The sequence below is a fragment of the Haematobia irritans genome, chromosome 1, assembly GCF_050003625.1.
Source record: "Haematobia irritans isolate KBUSLIRL chromosome 1, ASM5000362v1, whole genome shotgun sequence".
Classification (NCBI taxonomy): Eukaryota; Metazoa; Arthropoda; class Insecta; order Diptera; family Muscidae; genus Haematobia; species Haematobia irritans.
The window spans coordinates 207,721,378-207,738,203 of NC_134397.1; the positions used below are offsets into that span (position 1 = coordinate 207,721,378).

Consider the following 16,826-nt stretch of genomic DNA (forward strand, 5'->3'; position numbering starts at 1 on the left):
CGCTGTTTACCAGGGAGCGATATTGAATTAAGTTGGTGGTTGCTGCTTGCTATTACAAAATTAACATTTTATTTTTCCTTGGGCAATTGATCTGCTACTCCTTTGATCCTTTCTATTTATTTCGGAACAAAAATATGATCCGTGATTGTGTTATAAACTCGCACCAATGGTTTTAATAAATAAATTATTTCTTAATTCACATTGCGAATGGCGCCATGCTATAGACGTCAGTTTTTCAACTCGAAAAAAAAAACAAAGTACCACAAATAGAAAAAAATTTCGCTAGTTTTTCGCATTTTTTGGTTTTATATGGAGTTTCAACGCAAAAACCAAACAGAGTACCGGCCTGTACTGAGAGGGGATAAACCGCTGTTGAAAAACTTTTTGGTGTTCGAACCAAACTGAGACCGAATCCTTAACCAATTTGCATGCAAGACGGACATGCTGATCATTCCACACTGGTGTAGCTCTCAGTCGATAAATTATTTCATTGGACCTAGTATTAGTGTAGTGATAGAGTTATTTCCCACAAATAAGTTAACAATCCTGCGTTTGGGACCCCATCTAACTGCTGATATTCCTTTTTCACAAAAAAACGAATTTGGTACTAAGTTTTGAAAATCTTTCGAAATTGTGTTGAGTAAAAGCATTTCTCCAGTGCTTGTGATTATTGGGGAACCGCCACAACGTAAAGCGTCGAACATTTTGAGCTACATTTAAGAAAATGCGCTCGAAGACGAATGGGACGAAGACGCTATTGGGTTAGTCCGCGTACTTTTCCAGTAAAAACTAGCAAGAGAATAATAGTGTATTTTATTCTCTTTTTTTGTTAGAAGTTTGCGAACGGCATTCTAAAACATTAAAAACAAAAAACGAATCCTGTTTTTTTTTTAACTTCCTATTGTAGTTGCGGAACATGTACATTGTACTGGTGCTTTGTTTGTTATCAACAACCAACTGGCAATGTATGCTATGGTTTGCAAGATTTTACTGAGGAAACAAATCTCTAGCAAAAACTAGCAATTTCTGTATCTGACAACTGTCAAATATCGTGTCTCTCCGGCTCTCTTTTGCTGGCTTTTTGGAGTAAAGACTTCCAGTAAAAATTGTGTAATTATCAAAAATTATCGCATTCTCAAATAATCTTGTAATGGCCATCTTGTGATAGTAGAAACCAAACATTTGCTGGACTAAAATCACAATAAAATCGAATTATTTCTTAGCTTTTCCATCGAAGTGAGGTAACCGCATTTCGCATAATAAAAATCGACATTCCATTTGTATCTGAATGATAAGTGTTGCAATATCTATCGTCAACTAATTTTAGAAAAAATGTAAACGTTTAAGGATCGTTAAGCTTTTCTATGATGGTTACTATTAGATTGATATTTCTTTGTAAGATTAAGCTTGAAAGATTTCCTTTTGTCATGGACTTAAAAATCCTTGCTTCATTTTACATACACATATGTAATTAATAAATATTGTCACTAAGTATTAGAAAAAAATAATAAATAAATAAAATAAAACACTCTATTAACAAATCCTTAGTGGACAAAATAATATTAATTGTACCTTAGAGCTAATAACAATATAGCGTTTTGTTTTTGGTTTTTACGGCATCGAAATTTAGGTTCTTTGTATTACCAATGTGTAACCACCTTGCATGGTCCATGCCAATTGGGGATTACCATTGTTCACTGTAGTTGTTGTCGATATAGTGGTATTTGTAATAGAACTAGAACTTACCACCACTGACGGAGTTTTAATCAACTCCTTGAGGGACTGATGTCATTTATTTGCCGACGTTGAATTAACCCAAGTCGATGAAGCTGATGTTGATGCTGCCGCTGCTGCAGCAATAGTTGTGGTTGTGGCTGACATTGCCATATTGTTTGAGGATTTCGATGGTGATGTACTACTTGGTGCGGGAGCTGGTGCTATTCGTATCGGTTTAGGTCTATTCGATGAATTTCCAGTTGTTGTGGATATAGCATTTGATGATGTATACGAGTTGTTGGGTGTAAGCCCTGCAATTAAATCGAATCCTCCTGTTCGAGGAATAGGACGTTTATTGGCCCTATTGGGACTATTCTGGTGTTGTGTAGATGATGCAGGTTGCTGTTTAGAGATGCTGGTACTACTACCATTATTGTTGGTAGTTGATGTTGCTGAAATACGATCCAATTCGGTCATAGCTTCTTGTATGGCTTTTTCAAGTTGAGAATTTAATTTACGGCTCCTTTGGAATTCGTTTTGTATTTTTTCAAGGAATTTTATGTAAATGTTTTTTTTTTTTTATCAAAAAGTTTTTTTTTTGAGAGGATGTTTTTGGATTGGTTTGGGATAGAACGAAGGAAAAATAGAAATAATAAAAGAATAAATTAAAAAATATATAAACAAAAATATAAAAACAAAAAAAGATAAAGACAATATTAAAAAAAAGTACAAATAAAATACACTAATTAATACATGGACTGAAAGTAAGCAAACTAAACTAATATGCAATTTCAATATCGTATTAATTTTATAGCAAAATTTATTTACAATTGTGACTAGTATTTGGTGCAACATCATCTAAACTTCTATCTGTCAGCCAAACAAAAAAATGTGTTTGTGTAATGCACCGTTCTTCCATTAGTTTACCTGTATTAAAAGTCAGTGTTTGTAAAAAAATCTTGGTCAAACGCTAATAAATGTGTAGGGCCAAATGGAGTGGCCAACATGGGGATATGTCTCCAAAAGTTGAACACGGGCATGATCGTACGGATAACTGATAGTATGTCAAGGTCTATGACGCTGAGATTGAAGCCGACCCATTTTTGTCGGCTGCGGCTGACACAAAATTTTTGCCTTCGGCGTCGGCGGCTTGTCGGCTAAGCCGATATAAATTTGTCCATTCGGCGGCGGACAGTTACCCATAATAAAATCAATTTGAAGTTATTCGAATGCAGAGAATGAAGCCGCCGAGTCGCGCCGCCGATTTTAGCCATCGCCGACCCGTTTTTAGCAGTCGACGCCGCAGCCGAATATGTCGACTCATCTCGACTCAAATTTAGCCGCCAATTAATCTAAAATATTGATTTATATCAGAAAAATTTAATAATATTTGTTATAGTTTTTGCCAAAATTTTGAACTTTCCACTTTCAATCAATTAGTATCAAGTTTCTATAATAGTTTTACAAAAATTTAGCTCAAAAAATTTGAATGAAATGTAAATTTGATTGTAAGATTGGTTGTACAACTAATCTCATTACAATTCGGAAAACTTCAAATTGATTTTATAATAGATAATTTTGCACCGCCGAACAGACAATTTTTTATCGGCTTAGCCGTCAAGCCGCCGCCGCCGGAGCCAAAAATTTAGTGTTAGCCGCCGCCGACAAAAATAGGTCGGCTTCATTCTCTGTTCGAATGATAATGAGATTAGTTGTACAACCAATCTTACAATCAATTTTACCTTTCGTTAAAATTTTCTGAGCTAAATTTTTGCAAAACTGTTATAGCAGTTTGAAATTGATTGATTGTGGATGGAAGGTTCAAAATTTTGGCAAAAATACGACAATTATTAATACATTTTTCTGATGTAAATCAAAATTTTTCATTGATGAAATTTGAGTCGAGATGAGACGACATATTCGGCGGCGGCGTCGACTGGCAAATGGTCGGTGGCGACTGAAATCAGCGGCGCGACTCGACGGCTTCATTGTCTGCTATGACACCTGTGTTTGTAAAAATATTATAGTGTGGTCAAATGCTAATTGTCGGCGATAAATTTGTAGGGCCAAATGGTGTGGCCAACATCAGGAATATTGCGCCGTCCAGACTATAAGTTTATCCGAGCGGAATGTCTGTGTTTGTAAAGAATCTTATAGTGTGGTCGAACGATAAGATTTGTTCAAGGTGAGTAAAATATCGATAAATGTGTTATCGATCCCATTATACATGGTATAATTTATAAATTTTTATTCAAATTAATAAACGTCTAAAACATCGTATTTTACTTGACCACAACGATTCTTTTACAACTATCTTAACATTTTTCTAATATTTTGAAAGGGCTCTTATTGGCGTCGTTCGAAATTTATCTAAAAAGGCACTCATGCGATACTTTTTGTAGTAATTTGGTGTGGTATAACTTCTCAATAGTGACTTTTGCGACGTTTGGATATCGTATACGACTGTTTCCAACGTGGTGGGGATTCACAGAAGTGCCGTCAAATTCAAAAAATATTTGCAGTGTACCTCAACAATCGAAAGAAGGGCGATTTAAAAACGTAAACGGTAAGATAGGTACGGTGTCTCTAACTGCCATTATGCATTTATTATCTATAGAAATATTGCACAAGAAATCAACTGCGAAAACAGCATTAAGGTTACGCGACCTTTCACTATGTCCGCAAGACCAAGACGGACATAGTGGATCCTCAAAATAATGCCAGTGGATTGTGCTCTCGCAAAATCATTTTTCTAAAGGAAACTATTTATATGATATATGATAGTTCCTTACTGTGTCAAATCCTAACATAAAAAGAAGTAAAAAAAAAATAAAAATCATGCTCACTTTCTTGTATCCTTTTGTGCCTTGTGATGAGCCTCTAAACCTTCGGAAAGGCTTTGTAATAAATTCGTTGGCATTATTTCTGTATTCGAACGGCCGCCACCACCGAACCACTGAACCCATACCGATTCCTGTTGGTTATCGGGAATTTTTACTACTTTACCAGGCCAAGCGGGAAAACCCCGAGCTGGACCCCATATTAATTCACCAACAGCAAATGTACGCATTAAACTCATGGCTAGAGGTGGCGAAGTGGAGGATGAAGTTGAGGCAGCGGATGGCGAAGATGGTGGTTGTGATACATTTCCCTTTTTCTCGGCTATATCAGCAATCTTTTGTTGTCGCATAAGTGGTGGTGATGATTTCAAAGAGCGATTATTATTGCGATTACGTTGAAGATTTGGTTTGTTAGGTGTTTTCTGGGGTGTACGGCAATTCGGTTGTAGCTCGGAAACGGAAGTCGTTGAAGAGTTTTGATAAAAGTGTTGCTGCTGTTGTAGTTGGAGTTGTTGCAAGTGCTGCTGCTGCTGTTGGTATTGTTGCTGCTGTTGCTGTAATGGGGTTGGGGTTCTCGGTGGTGGCGGTGTTAGCATAACCGTTGTAGTGGGAGAATTCTGTGGTGAATCTATGGTAAAATAGTACTTTAAATATAACAAAATCAAAGAAATAATACTCATTTGAAGCCGTTAGAAAAGGATAGAAGCTTAAGTGTGATTTTTTTGATGAATGCTAGGTGGGATCATATTATTTCAGTATTTGTTAATAGGCGAATGGTGAATCAGGGGAAGCAAGTGATATATGCTGGGATGAAATAGAATAGGGGTTCCGAGGAGGATGTTAAATGTTCTATGAAAGATGATTATTAGATTGTATTGTTTTCTAATCAAAAAATTCTATTATCCTTTAAAATCTTAAATTCATGGAGAATAAATTATTGTTTTTTCTTTTGTGGATTGATTATATCTATCGATAATTCATCAATATGAATGAGAGTGTTTTTTTTTTTTGGAAAACAGGAGGCCAGATAGCGTTAATATATTAACGACCGCAAAACGGTCAAGAATCCCAGACGATTGCCAACGACTGCTCGCAATACGAAAGCATCCGAATTAAGGTTAGGTTTTTTCGAATTAAGGAACACAGAATCGATAGATTTTATTGCAGGTTGACAGTCTGAGTTTATATTAACCCTCTGTAGTTGATGTCGTTGTCTGACAGACACCGCAAACAAATTTTCGTGCGTATCTTCCTAATGCGCTTTACAGACTATCAGTTATTCCGGACAGAATGTCGGTGTTTGTAAAGAATCTTAAGGGTACCTTATACGGTCGGATAAACCCTGCGACACAACACGTTGCGGCGACAAATCCGATAGTATAAAGTCGTGTTCGGCTGTCGCGGGTACGTGTTGGCATAAAATCAAAACAACTTTGATTTTTTCTGGTTGGGTGGTACAAATCATTGAGTGTAAGGGGATGTTCGACAAACATTATCAAAGACAAATTTTTTTACATTAAAAACAGGCATTTCTGCAATGAAATTAATGATGGATCGCCAATTCTGGTTGAAAATTAAAGAAATATATAATTCTAAACCAGTATTGTGTCAAAAACGTGGAAAAATGCCACTTCCAATCAATGGAAAACCAGGCGACAAGTATTTTGAAATTCATCAAGTAATTTGTAATATATTAAATGTGGATTACTTCAGGAATCATTGTTTTGACACATATACCAGTGTTCTTTTATTATTTTCTTCCATTTTTTCAGTAAAAAATGGTTTCACCCATAAATCTTCGTACAACTTCATTGTTTGTTTATGCTTCTTCTTATTTTTTCATGTTTTCATCACATTTGTTCGTGCAGTGTAAGGGGCAAAACTTGAACGAACACACAACAAATAGACGAACCTCTGTCGGAGTGTTTATCCGACCGTCTAAGGTCCGCTTTACAGTGTGTCGGATCGATACAACTTGTCGGCGAAGACTAAATAATCGGTAAAAGTGTTATCGATCCCATAAACATGCAGCAGTATCGATTATGTCTTCGGACTTAACTTATAATGTGCAGAATATATGGGATATGTTTGACACGAGCACTGTCGTCCGGAATAACTGATAGTCTGTAAAGCGCATAAAGGCCGGTACTCTGTTCGGTTTTCGCGTTGAAACTCCATACAAAATTTTTTCCATTTGTGGTACTTTATTTTTTCGAGTTGAAAAACTGACGTTTATAGCATGGCGCAATTTGCAATGTGAATTAAGAAATAATTTATTTATTAAAACTATTTTTGTGGGTTTATAACGCAAACACGGATCCTATTTTTGTTCCGAAAATATACAAAGGATCAAAGGAGTAGCAGATTAATTGCCCAAGGAAAAATAAAATGTTAATTTTGTAATAGCAAGCAGCAAGTACCAACTTAATTCAATATCGCTCCCTGTTAAATAGCGCTCCCTGTTACCTAAATAAACACCGCTTTCTATGTGCGAAATAATGGTTTCTATAATTCGCAAGAATGAACATAGCACCGGCCCTTAAGACTGCTTAAGTTAACATTTTTCAGGCCCGCCAGTAATCTAAAGGTACCACAAATTTCGCTAGATTTTCGCATTTTTTGGTTTTGTATGGAGTTTCAACTCGAAAAGAGTACCGGCCTTTAAGCAGAAATATAATATAACGTAGGGACAAATTGCCAAACGGTACGGCTACGGGATCATCGAATAAACGTCTGCTGGAGACCATGTGGGATAAAAGCGCAAAGGCAACTATTTAGACTGTTGGTAGAAGAATACTCATTTATGTTTATTTCTTATGGCAGGGACAAATCCCACAACAAAGTTTCGTCAAATTAGTTATGTAAACTTAGCCGAGTACATGTCTATGAATAATTTTTTGTTTAGGAAACTCAAAATATGTGATGCCTAATGTCTCATACTGGTAAATGATATTTCACAGCTTTTTTTATTATAACTCGGCGTTTTTGTTGCGTTGACTAATGACAATTATTTTATCTGTTAATCTACAAAAAAAATTACTAATAATTAGAAAATTAAAAACGTCTATATTGATGACTGGGAGTCCAAAAAACAAAATTTCGACGAATGGCAACTCTACACCAACACTGTAGCATGTCTTCCCAGTCAAAATATACAGCTAGCGTCATCTTGTGGTGAGTAGTGAAAAATTCAATAGGCAATGTTTAATGTTTTTGAAAATATTCCAAAAACTATTGCATACTGTTAGGCTCTACTTTTTGTGAGATAATCATATAAAGAAAATACAAAAAAAGTTAGAATCTGTAAGGGAATTTGGGCCATAGAAGTGAAGTCTTCTTATTGAGCTAATAAAAAAATCTCTTCTATCTTTAAGAAGAACTACAACGACCAACAATACAAAATATAATATAAGAAAAATAAAAAAAAGAAACAACAAAAAAATACTATAATGTGTATATAATACAGGATAGAAAAATATTTACAGGGATAATAAGGAAAAATGATAAAAAAATGTTAGCTTAGCTTATGACCAAACCAATACCGTATACATATCTATGTTCATATACTGATATGTATATTTATATATGCATGTATGTGTTTATATCTCCTACAAACATTTCGTAGATGGTTGTGGGTATGATTCCTTTTTCTCTTACATTAACGTTGTGAAAAAAATACCGCATAAATTCCAAAGGACTCGTGGGTGAAATTCAGTTAAGCATGAAGAAAAATGTAAGTGATGTTATATGTAAGCGTGTGATATATTTGTATGTAAGGTGAGGGTCAATAGAGTTATGAGTAAATTTAGTGAAGTATGATAAAAATACAGATGTCATAATGGTTAATATCAAATTTGAAGAATTATTTATGTAGTGCAGATGTGTATATACATATATGGGTCATTCCGTGTTTGCGAAACATTATATGATTCGTAATAATTTACGGAAATATTAATACCATGTATGAAAGCAAGTGTTCGTGGATTTTGGAAAAATATAAAGAATAGGTCGGAGATTCTATTCTTGTTTTTGGAAATTGTGTTTGGATGTTGAAAATTTCGTTGACGTAAAATTTTTGCAATAGTAATTTTAAATGTTTTTTCCTGATTTGACCTGTGCAAAAGTTGGACCAAGTATCGAGTTAAAGAAGACTATGTTGAAAATAAATAGCAAATTTTTCAAAATGTTTACTTTAGTTTAAGTATCCACTTATCGGACCTCCTACGTAAGTGTCAATATATCAAACTGAAATGTTGGTATTTTGCAGAAATAATTTTAAAATATTAAATTTTCTTTATACACTTTGCAAGTAAATTAAAATAATAAAAAATATATTGAATTAAAAAAAATATATATAAATTTTTATTTACTTCTATGAAGGAATGGCCCATATGTATACATATATATCGCATTTTATTTGTTGACGTAGTCTGTTTTTGTATTCCAATATTAATGGAATAACATAAAAGGCTGTTATGAAGTAATTTTTCAGGAGATACATTCATTCGAGATAAGTAAAGCTTTGTCTCGCAGTCGTCTTCTAAATCGCACAGTGGGACATTACAAAGAATTTATTGAATATTTGATATAAACACCCAAAGCAAAAATACTGTCCTTCAGAAGGAAATTATAGATAAACAAAATTCCTTTACTAGTATTTTTTTGACAACAAATATATCAGAATTTATGATTATGATAAGCAGTTGTCTCTAATCATAAATTGTTATCGTCAAAAGCAAACATCGTTTGTTTAAAATGTCGTTCCTCTGAAAAGAAACATCCTTAGGTCAGATTATTTGTCAATGGGGTCAAAAACCTTTGTTGTTAGCAACTAATTGTTTTTTTTATTTATTTTCATAATTTATTATGCTTGTAAATCTTGTAATAAATAAACACAAATGAGTGTTCAAAATATAATTATTAAAAAAAAAAAACAAATTTCCTGATTCATTTCCGAATTCAATTGTACCAATAAATTTTTTAATTGACATTGCTTTAATAACGAAAATGATAGCATCAATTAGAAAATTAATTAATACTAAAAAATATACTTGATTAAAAATTTGATTGATTTCTTCGCTACTTTAATTTTTAAATTCCTACGAAAATTTAATTGATTTTGATGCAAAACTTTTGTTATTTTGTATTTTTATTTATTTAAAATTATTTTGCCTTTTTATGAATTATTTTTTTGCAATTTTATAAGAGTTATTATTTTTTATTAATTTATTGAAAATGTAATTGATTTTGAGAAAAACTCAATTATTTTGTTAACTGATGTATTTAATTGTTTTTTGTATTTTTATATATTTAAAATTATTTTGACTTTTGATAAATTATTTTTTTGCAATTTTATAAGAGCTTATATGTATTTTCTAATTTTAATTTTTATTTATTTATTGAAAATTTAATTTATTTTGACGAAAAATTCAATTATTATTTAAATTGAGGCATTTAATTGTTCACTGTATTTTTATTTCTTTAAAATTATTTAGCTTTTTTTTGTAATTTTATGTTTTTTCTAATTATAATTATTATTTTTTAGCATTGTAAACCAATGTAACCCAAAAAGGCTCAATAAAGAAAAATATGTCTTAAAAAATATATGTCTTATTATTTTTTATTTATTTATTACTTAATGTATTATTCCAACCAAATTTTTTAATTATTATTTTTTTAATTGATTTTTTTTTTAAATTAAAATGTTAAATGAGACAATTACTGCAAGTTTATTTAGTTTATCGACCTTTTTTCCTTAATTATTAGCTTTTGTTTTTTAATGGGCTTTCAAGGTCACTTTAAAATGCGAATAAAGCAAGAATTGAATTATTCCATTATTTCCATTTTTTTTATTAAAAACGTAAAAAATGCATTTATTTAAACATTTGTATAATTTGATAAAAAATTAAATTAGTTAATTTTTCATTTTTAATTTCCATTGGATATATTTTTCTGATATTTTTTTCTGTGTTCATATAAAAATTATTTGCACAACAATAATACTTTGCTAAAAAAAATAAATTTGCTTCAGAAAATACTGATTTACTTTACAAGTACTTATATTGAGAGTTTAAACTGCTGAATCGTTTACATCTCTATCACGAAATGAATTAATAAATTTTGAAATTTCTTCAACCACGAAAATGATTAAATCGCCATCGTCAATTACACAACTTATTTATTGAACTAAAAAATTTCATCAATTGATTTTTGTTTTAAATAATTTTTAATTTAATCCATTTAATTTTTTATTGAATATTTTTTTAATGAATTAAAAAATTAATTGGAAAAATGTTGATAATATTTTGTTTTTCTAAAGAAATAAAATTTTGACAAAATTTTCTATAGAAATAAAATTTTCACCAACATTTTTTATAGAAATAAAATTATGACAAAATTTTCCATAGAAATACAATTTTGACAAAATTTTCTATAGAAATAAAATTTTGACACAATTTTCTACAGAAATAAATTTTTGACAAAATTTTCCATAGAAATAAAATGTTGACAAAATTCTCTATAGAAATAAAATTGTGGCCAAATTTGTTATAAAAATAAAATTGTGCCAAAATTTCTATAGAAATAAAATTTTGGCAAAATTTTCTTTAGAATTAAAATTTTGACAAAATTTTGTATAGAATTAAAATTTTGACCAACATTTTCTATAGAATTAAAATTTTGACAAAATTCTCTATAGAATTAAAATTTTGACAAAATTTTCGATTGAAATAAAATTTTAACAAAATTTTCTATAGAAATAAAATTTTAACAAAATTTTCTATAGAAATAAAATTTTAGCAAAATGTTCCATAGAAATAAAATTTTGACAAAATTCTCTAACGAAATAAAATTTTGACAAAATTTCCTATACAAATAAAATGTCGACAAAATTTTCTATAGAAATTTTCTATAGAAATAAAATTTTAACAAAATTTTCTATAGAAATAAAATTGTTGTTGTTTTTTGATATCAGCTTAAAACCATGGATTGACTAAACTACAAGTGTAGCTTAACCAACAGAGGAAAAGAATGTTTGTCAAATTTATTTGGGCAAAGCCGTATAGACTGCAAGATGGTTGGATGGACGCACGTTTCGGAATTACCACATTCCTCATCAGCATCCTCTACTTGCAGCAGACAAACATTATTTTCCTTTGATGATTAAGCTACACTTGTAGTTTAGTCAATGCATGGTTTAAGCTGAAATCAAAAAAAAAAAAAAGAAACAACAACAATGATTAAAAGAAAAAACAAAAAACAACAATAACAAAACAAAACGAATAGAAACAAAATTTTCTATAGAATTAAAATTTTGACAAAATTTTCTGTAGAAATGAAATTTTGGCAAATTTTCTATAGAAATAAAATTTTAGCAAAATTTTCTATACAAATAAAATTTTGACAAAATTTTCTATAGAAATAAAATTTTCTATAGAATTAAAATTTTGAAAAAATTTTCTATAGAAATAAAATTTTAACAAAATTTTCTATAGAAATAAAATTTGACAAAATTTTTTACAGAAATAAAATTTGACAACATTTTTTATAGAAATAAAATTTTGACAAAATTTTCTATAGAAATAAAATTTTGACAAAATAAAATTTTTTGTTTGGTAGGTTTTTGGTAAAATTTTCCCCAACTTTTGACAGATTATTTTTGACTCGGATGGCAACCATGGTATCTAATCAAGTCGAACTAGACTTCCTCTAATGTTGATAATGTTGACTTTGAATTTTCATGCAAATATTTTTTATTTTTCACAGTAACGAAATTTTCAACAAACGAACTTTTATTTTTTCTTTAGGAACAAATGCAATAATTGAATAATTCTCTTGTTGCTAAAATTTGGGTTAATTGTTTGGTTTAAATAGTTAACAGCAACTATGAATTTTGTTATATCAACCAACAAAATTATTTTTCTTTTGTCATCTCCCATACAAAATGGAATATTTTCATTTATAAGTTTAATTTATTTATTATTTTATCCCACTGTGCTTAGCCACTTATGGCCGTTGTCGTTATCGAATGCCTTTGTGTGTATATGTACAAGTATGTGAGTGTGAGAGTGTATGTATGAAGGATATAGTGTTACTTGGTGCGTCTAAAATGTCATCATGGCATAGCCAATACTTCAAGGATCTTTCCAAAAACTTACCATGTGTATCAGCAGGCTTTATAGCAGTCGCCTCCATATGTTTCTGTTGTATGGCTTGTTGTTGTTGTTGCTGTGAGTTATGGTTGCTCGCTGTATGTTGGTGTAACGTTAGATTTGTTATGGCTCCAATATTAGTAGTGCTAGCTACTGCTGTGGCTGTCGCTGCACCATTACCTCCCCCAATCACTTGATATTGAGGTGGTGTTTGCACTCGACGAATTTTTGCTTCCGATGGTTTATAGACACTGGTACTTTGTTGATATGCGGTTGACATAACAATGCCTAGATGTGTTTTGGTAAGTGTCCAGGACATTGTTGGAAGCAAAAATAAAAACAAAACCATAGGGATGAATGAAATAAAGCAAGTTGAAAAAAAAAATATTAGTTTTAGTGTCGTAGTAGTCGTAGCTTAAATCAAAGTTAAGCCACTAATGGCTTATTTCTAGTCATTGAAATCCTCCAAGAACTAAAACATTCCTAAGAGACCAACAATGTGAAGAGATTTAATGGGATTTATGAAGACATTTCCAAAATGTTTACACAAAGATAACGATTAATGTTCCAAATTTAGTAGATATGAGAAACTTTGTCTTATATTTATTTCAATTTTTACATTCAGAATCATTATGAGTGTCAGAGAATATAACTTTGAAACGGATTAAAACATGCATACCAGAAATAAGAGGTGTCACTTATGGCGTTTTCTTTTCTTGTAAAAAATGCGCACTTATTTTTGCATTTTGCCCGGAAAATGTACTTTTTAGGTTCTTTTCTAAAAAAACAGGCAAAAGTGCGAAAAAAAAATAAAATATTGACCAACATTTTCTATAGAAATAAAATTTGGTAAAATTTTCTATAGAAATAAAGTTTTGACAAAAGTTTCTAGAGAAATAACATGTTGACAACATTTTCTATAGAAATAAAATTTTGACAAAATTTTCTATAGAAATAAAATGTGACAAAATTTTCTATAGAAATAAAATTTTGACAAAATTTTCTATAGAATTAAAATCTTTGCAAAATTTTCCATAGAAATAAAATTTTGACAAAATTCTCTATAGAAATAAAATTTTGAAAAAATTCTCTATAGAAATAAAATTGGGGCCAAATTTGTTATAGAAATAAAATTGTGCCAAATTTTCTATAGAAATAAAATTTTCTATAGAAATAAAATTTTAACAAAATTTTCTATAGAAATAAGATTTTAGCAAAATTTTCCATAGAAATACAATTTTGACAAAATTCTCTAACGAAATAAAATTTTGACAAAATTTCCTATACAAATAAAATTTTCTATAGTAGTCGTAGCCTAAATCAAAGTTAAGCCACTAATGGCTTATTTCTAGCCATTGAAATCTTCCAAGAACTAAAACATTCATAAGAGACCAATGTGAAGAGATTTTATGGGATTTATGAAGACATTTCCAAAATGTTTATACAAAGATAACGATTAATGTTCCAAAGTTAGTAGACATGAGAAACTTTGTCTTATATTTATTTTAATTTTTACATTCAGAATCATTACGAGTGTCAGAGAATATAACTTTGAAACGGATTAAAATCTGCATACCAGAAATCAGAGGTGTCACTTATGGGCTTTCTTTTCTTGTAAAAAATGCGCACTTATTTTTGCATTTTGCCCGCAAAATGTACTTTTTAGGTTCTTTTCTAAAAAAACAGGCAAAAGTGCGAAAAAAGAAAACACCATTAGGAAAGAAAACACCATTAGATTTTTTAAAATATTTCAGAAAAAGTTTCATTCGTAAAACAAGGTGGCGTAGTCTTTTGAGAAAGTCCTTATTCCAAACAAGAAAGTTAAAGGCATTTTATAATCTATTGTATTGTTTTTATTTTTGCTTAATTTATTATGCAAAGTAAGTAAATTTATATGTAAATAATTTTGAATATTAAAATCGAGTTTCCACTCAATATTTTATGTACATTTAATGCCTCCTATGTTATTTTTTTGTTACTTTGCAAATCATACCATATTTTGTCTACCCATAAATTCTCTCATTGAAATGTTAATAAAAGAATCCTCCCTCTTGTCATGGAGTAAATAGCATAATCTAATGTTCTGCTCCATTGAGGTTTATTCATTATATTCGCAATCAGAGACACAATACGCACAGATTGTTTTTTTGCTTGCCACTTAATGTCCTGGAACTGTATCGTATGATATAAAATTACATGCCTTCTCAGATGTTGATGGTATGGTTTGCAACTAATAGGGCTTGCAATTTATGACACTCATCCAATGGGAGAATGAAAAATAATACTGAAATGAAACATTGCTGCTGATGATGAAGTAGTCGGGCACAGGAAGGAAACCACATGTGTTCTTCAGTACAGGAAATTTGTAAAAAAAATGTCTTTGCATAAGAGAACTAAGAGGGATGGGGTGGAAGAGCGATGAATCTAAAATGTCTGTAAATATTTTGCAATAATTTTACAAAATTCTTTGAAGGATCTTTTTCATGATTAACACAAAAAAGGAACTTGAGTACTAAGAAAAATCATTTGACGGTTGGTTAAATTGTAAGGGCTGATGTTAGATGTGAACCACACATAAACGCCAAGTTTTTTTCCGAATTTTATTTGACATTTCTCTATTTCAGACTTACTGAATTTGAACAATGGACGTTGTGAATGGTCAGAATGGTTCCAAGAAATGGCAACAGTGGATGATCAATTTTCGAAGAAAATCATCTTCAATGATAAGACACATTTTCACCTCAGTGGATTCGTCAATATATAGAATTGCCGCATTTGGGCGAATGAGAATCCAAGAGTGATTGTCGAAAAACCAATGCACCCACAAAGAGTGACTGTTTGGTGTGGTTTGTGGGCTGGCGGCATCATCGGGCCGTATTTTTTCCAAAATGAGGCCTGTCAGGCAGTTACTGTGAATGGTGTTCGCTATCGTGAGATGATAACGAACTTTTTATGGCCCGAATTGGAAGATATGGATGTGGACAATATGTGGTTTCAGCAGGACGGTGCCACTTGCCACACAGCTAACGAAACAATAGCTCTTTTGCGCAACAAATTCAATGGCCGTGTTATCTCACGTAATGGCGATGTCAATTGGCCGCCAAGATCATGTGATTTGACACCGTTGGACTTTTTTCTTTGGGGTTATTTGAAAGAAAAGGTGTACGTCGATAAGCCAGCAATAATTCAAGAGCTAACGGATGAGATAATTCGGCACATTAACGGCATAGAACCTCCATTATGCCTCAGCGTCATCGAAAATTTGGACCATCGGATGAAGGTGTGCCACCGAGGTCGCGGCGCCCATTTGGCCGTTATTTTGTTCCATACATAATTGAGTAATACCAATATACACCATAATAAAATAAAATGACAATAATTTCCTAAATAGTTTGTGTTTTATTCAAAATCAACATCGGCCCTTGAAATTTTAACCACCCTTTATAACTCAGCAATTCTCATGATTGTTTTTTGCACTTATAAGACAGAGATCCCTTTTCGTTCTCCTAGGAATAAAAACTGCCTATATTCACTTAAGTAATCTTGAACGCTTATATAATATACGTCTTTATGTAGTATGATATCTGAATCGCTTATGCGGAGGGACCGAAAGGGTTCTGAAAGTTGCTCACAATTATTCTTGAGTACATTCAATGATTGCATATAAGCAAATTTTAGGGGCATATAGCTTCAGATTACTGACGGACCTGGACCTGAGCGTTAACTTAAGCAGTCTGCTAGTGTTTTTGGAACAATCTGGTTGGTTCAACAGAAGAAAATAATCGAGAAGGTTCAGCGGTTAAAACTAGAAGTGCCCATATGTATCACAATGGACTGAATAGTCTAAGTGAGCCTGAATCTTAATCGGACTGCCACTTTAACCTAACCTAACCTATGATTGCATATTACTAGGCCCCTAAAGATGAACCCAATAAAAGACAAGGAGACTTTAATATCTTCCACGAGTTATGGTACTCTCTACTAGACAAGGAACGAAGGGTATAGATAGACCAGAAAGAACAAATTGTTGATTGCATTTTCTGTGTGATAACAGGTTGGCTGATAAGTCCCCGGTCTAACAAAGAAAAACACATTTTTTTGTTGTCAAAATTCGTTTTAA

The 16,826-nt window shown here is 31.5% G+C and overlaps 1 protein-coding gene across 3 annotated transcripts in view; it reads right to left on the minus strand.

Annotated features, from left to right (window-relative positions):
- Positions 1–1,562: 1,562 nt before the first annotated feature.
- Positions 1,563–16,826, minus strand: part of sba (six-banded) — an 832,225-nt gene continuing 816,961 nt past the window's right edge. The window contains exons 8-10 of one of the 3 annotated variants that reach the window (XM_075292682.1): positions 12,713–12,994; positions 4,563–5,184; positions 1,563–2,239 (exon numbers count right to left, since the gene is read on the minus strand). In XM_075292682.1, coding sequence (XP_075148797.1) covers positions 1,789–2,239; positions 4,563–5,184; positions 12,713–12,994 — 1,355 coding nt within the window. In that variant the 3' untranslated portion in view covers positions 1,563–1,788. Of the gene's footprint in view, positions 2,240–4,562; positions 5,201–12,712; positions 12,995–16,826 lie in introns of those variants that run through there. The other 2 variants (XM_075292683.1, XM_075292684.1) reach the window with 2 other exon arrangements.